General features: G+C 51.7%; 1 protein-coding gene across 5 annotated transcripts in view; it reads right to left on the bottom strand.

Moving 5' to 3' along the window:
* Nucleotides 1–259, bottom strand: part of DAZAP2 (DAZ associated protein 2) — a 6,428-nt gene extending 6,169 nt beyond the window's left edge. Inside the window, exon 1 of one of the 5 annotated variants that reach the window (XM_008057156.1) lies at nucleotides 51–259. In XM_008057156.1, coding sequence (XP_008055347.1) covers nucleotides 51–63 — 13 coding nt within the window. In that variant the 5' untranslated portion in view covers nucleotides 64–259. The remainder of the gene's footprint in view (nucleotides 1–50) is intronic. The other 4 variants (XM_021711877.1, XM_008057157.2, XM_021711878.1 and 1 more) reach the window with 4 other exon arrangements.
* Between the last annotated feature and the right edge of the window lie 2,740 nt (nucleotides 260–2,999).

Raw genomic sequence — 2,999 nt, 5'->3', positions numbered from 1 at the left:
CCGGGCCGGCGCTACTCCCCGCGACGGCCTCGGCCGCCCCTTGTCCTTGCCTTTGCTGTTCATGGTGGCTGCAGGTCCGATTCGTCTCGGCGTCGCGGACGGTTATTTTTTTCGTCCTCTTCCTGTTCGGAGTCACTTCCGTGTCACGTGATGACCCGCCCGCCCCGCGTCACCCGACGCCCGGGGCAGCTACCGCCGGAAACCCCGCCCCTGCGCTCGGCCTCCAGTCGCAGCAGGGAGGGCACGCGCGGTCCCGCCCACCCGCGTTGGCCCCGCCCACTCGCTCTTGTCCTCCACCGGCCCCCCCATCCCGTGTCCCTCTACTGGAGAAAACCAAATACAGGTATTGTCTCGAAACAGGGTCTTTTTTGTGTTGGACGCTCGGAGGCAGAACGATGAAGCCTTTCCTTGGGTCCTTTTTCCACCTACACACATGAACTCAAGGTCACCCGCACCTTAGCCACCTCTCCACGAGGAGCATAGGTTTCTACAAATTCTCAAACTGCCTAAAATGTGCTCCCCAAACCTTAATGTATCACCCGTTCGCCTCCTACTAAGCCCAACATGAACTTGAGCTCAGTAAAGGTTGATTTTGCCAGTCCAGCTCACACCTACTCTTGCCTGAATTAGACCCTTACTCGAATCTTTGCTGCCTGTCTGTCCAGCCACAGGCTGTTGCGGTGACTTCTGTGTTGTCGCTGCCTTCCTCCCGTAAAGGAAGGAGTTGTGTTTTGCTGTGCCGTCCACACATGCCTCTGAAACTCACATACTCCTGATACTCCAGGAGAGCTGGTGACCTGCCCCTTCTTTGGCACCAGTTACAGGTGTCCTGTATGGTGCCTTGTGAATAGCAAGCCTGACTGCCTGGCTTCCAGCAAGGAATAGGGACTGCAAGTGTTAAGATGTAACTGTCCTTAAGGGCATCCTTTAGGGCAGCAATTAAGTTTTTTTTCCTTTCTTGCTTTATTGAAAAATCCCTGCTGGTTCCCTGCTTATATGCAAGTGCACATGGATGGAACTAAACAAGACAGCTTCACTCTATATTCCCTCTATATTCCGGTGGAGTTTACTTTCTGCCTTGCAGTATGAGTAGGTGGGGAAGCATCTTAATAGGAAGAACTTGAAAAGAAAAACCCGAGCCGGGCTTGGTGACTCAGCCTGTAATCCCGCGCCTTTGGGAGGCTGAGGTGAGTGGATTGCCTGAGCCCGCGGGTTCGAGACTCGCCTGGGCAGCGAGACCTCATCTCTACAATAAATCAAAAAATCAGCCGGGCGTGGTAGTGCATGCCTGTAATTCCGGCTGCTTGGAAGGCTGAGACGGAAGAATCGCCGGAGCCCAGCAGGTCGAGACTTCGGTGGCCGCTCTCGGCCACTGCACTCCAGTCTGGGCGACAGAGTGAGACTCCAACTCAAAAAAAAAAAAAAACAAAAACATTAGAAACCTAATAGATATTTGCTGATGAATTAATTAACCCACCATTGTATTATAGTTTGCAAAGCACCCTTAAAATGCACAAGCAAGCCAGGCTCATTGGCTCTGCCTGTAACCCCCTGCCTTGGGAGGCCCAGGTGAGTGAATTGCCTGAGCCTGCGGGTTCGAGACCTGGGCAACTTAGCGAGACCACATCTCTACAGTAAATCAAAAAATTAGCCAGGCATGGTAGCGCGCCTGTAGTTCCAGCTACTTGGAAGGTTGAGGCAGAAGGATTGCGGAGCCCAGCAGGTCGAGGCTTCAGTGGCTGGGAGTGTGCCATTGCACTCCAGTCTGGGCAACAGAGTGAGACTCCAACTCAAAAAAAAAAACAAAACTGCACAGTCACATCTGATCTTCAGGGCATTGTGTCAGGCAGACTTTGTTTGAACATTGCTGTTTTTAAATTAGAGTTGATTAAAAAGATTTGCCCCAAATCACACAATTAACAGGTTACAGAATCAGATTGTGTCCTGCCACCCAGGTTTCATGTCAGTGGGTTTTTTTTGGTTTTTTTTTGAGTTGGAGTCTCACTCTGTCGCCCAGACTGGAGTGCAGTGGCCGCTCCCGGCCACCACAGCCTCGACTTGCTGGGCTCCGGCGATCCTTCCTCCTCAGCCTTCCAAGTAGCCGGAATTACAGGCATGCGCTACCATGCCCAGTTGCTTTTTTTATTTATTGTAGAGATGCGGTCTTGCTGCCCAGGTGGGTCTCGAACACGCGGGCTCAGGCAATCCACTCACCTCAGCCTCCCAAAGGCGCGGGATTACAGACTAAGCCACCGAGCCCGGCTTGGGTTTTTTTGTTTGTTTTTTTTTTTGAGTTCGAGTCTCACTCTGTCACCCAGACTGGAGTGCAGTGGCCACTCCCTGCCAACAGCCTCGGCCTGCTGGGCTCTGGGATCCTTCCGCCTCAGCCTTCCAAGTAGCCGTCCTGTTGACATCTCTGGGCTCCTGATGGGAAAAGAGAAAGGAAGGGAAGGTCTTTTTCTGACCACATTGTCTTTTGCTGGAGACCTGTCAGACGTTTCCAGTTCACAAGTTCCTTAGCTAAAAGGTGCTCTTATTATTTCTATGGCTTTGGTAAGTTAAGGGGTGGTCTTTGACCCTCCTCCTTTGCCAGGGAACCTGAAAGATTCTTAGAGATTGTTATGCTAAATCATGAGTTGAAAGGGAGAACTGTCCTAGGCTTGCATCTGATGGAGTTTTCTTTTTTTCTTTTTATAGTTTAATGTATTTTGTTTTATGGGTTTTTTTTTGAGTTGGAGTCTCACTCTGCTGCCCAGACTGGAGTGCAGTGGCTGCTCCCAGCCACCGCAGCCTCCACCTGCTGGGCTCTGGCGATCCTTCCGCCTCAGCCTTCCAAGTAGCTGGAACTACAGGCGCCTGCTACCACGCCCGGCTAATTTTTAATTTATTGTAGAGATGAGGTCTCACCAAGTTGCCCAGGTAGATCTCGAACCCGCAGGCTCAGGCAATCTACTCACTTCAGCCTCCCAAAGTGCTGGGATTACAGACTGAGCCACCGA

Source organism: Carlito syrichta, unplaced genomic scaffold (genome assembly GCF_000164805.1).
Source record: "Carlito syrichta isolate Samal-C Ts95f unplaced genomic scaffold, Tarsius_syrichta-2.0.1 Scaffold302820, whole genome shotgun sequence".
NCBI lineage: Eukaryota > Metazoa > Chordata > Mammalia > Primates > Tarsiidae > Carlito > Carlito syrichta.
This window is presented reverse-complemented; position numbering and strand designations above follow the sequence as displayed.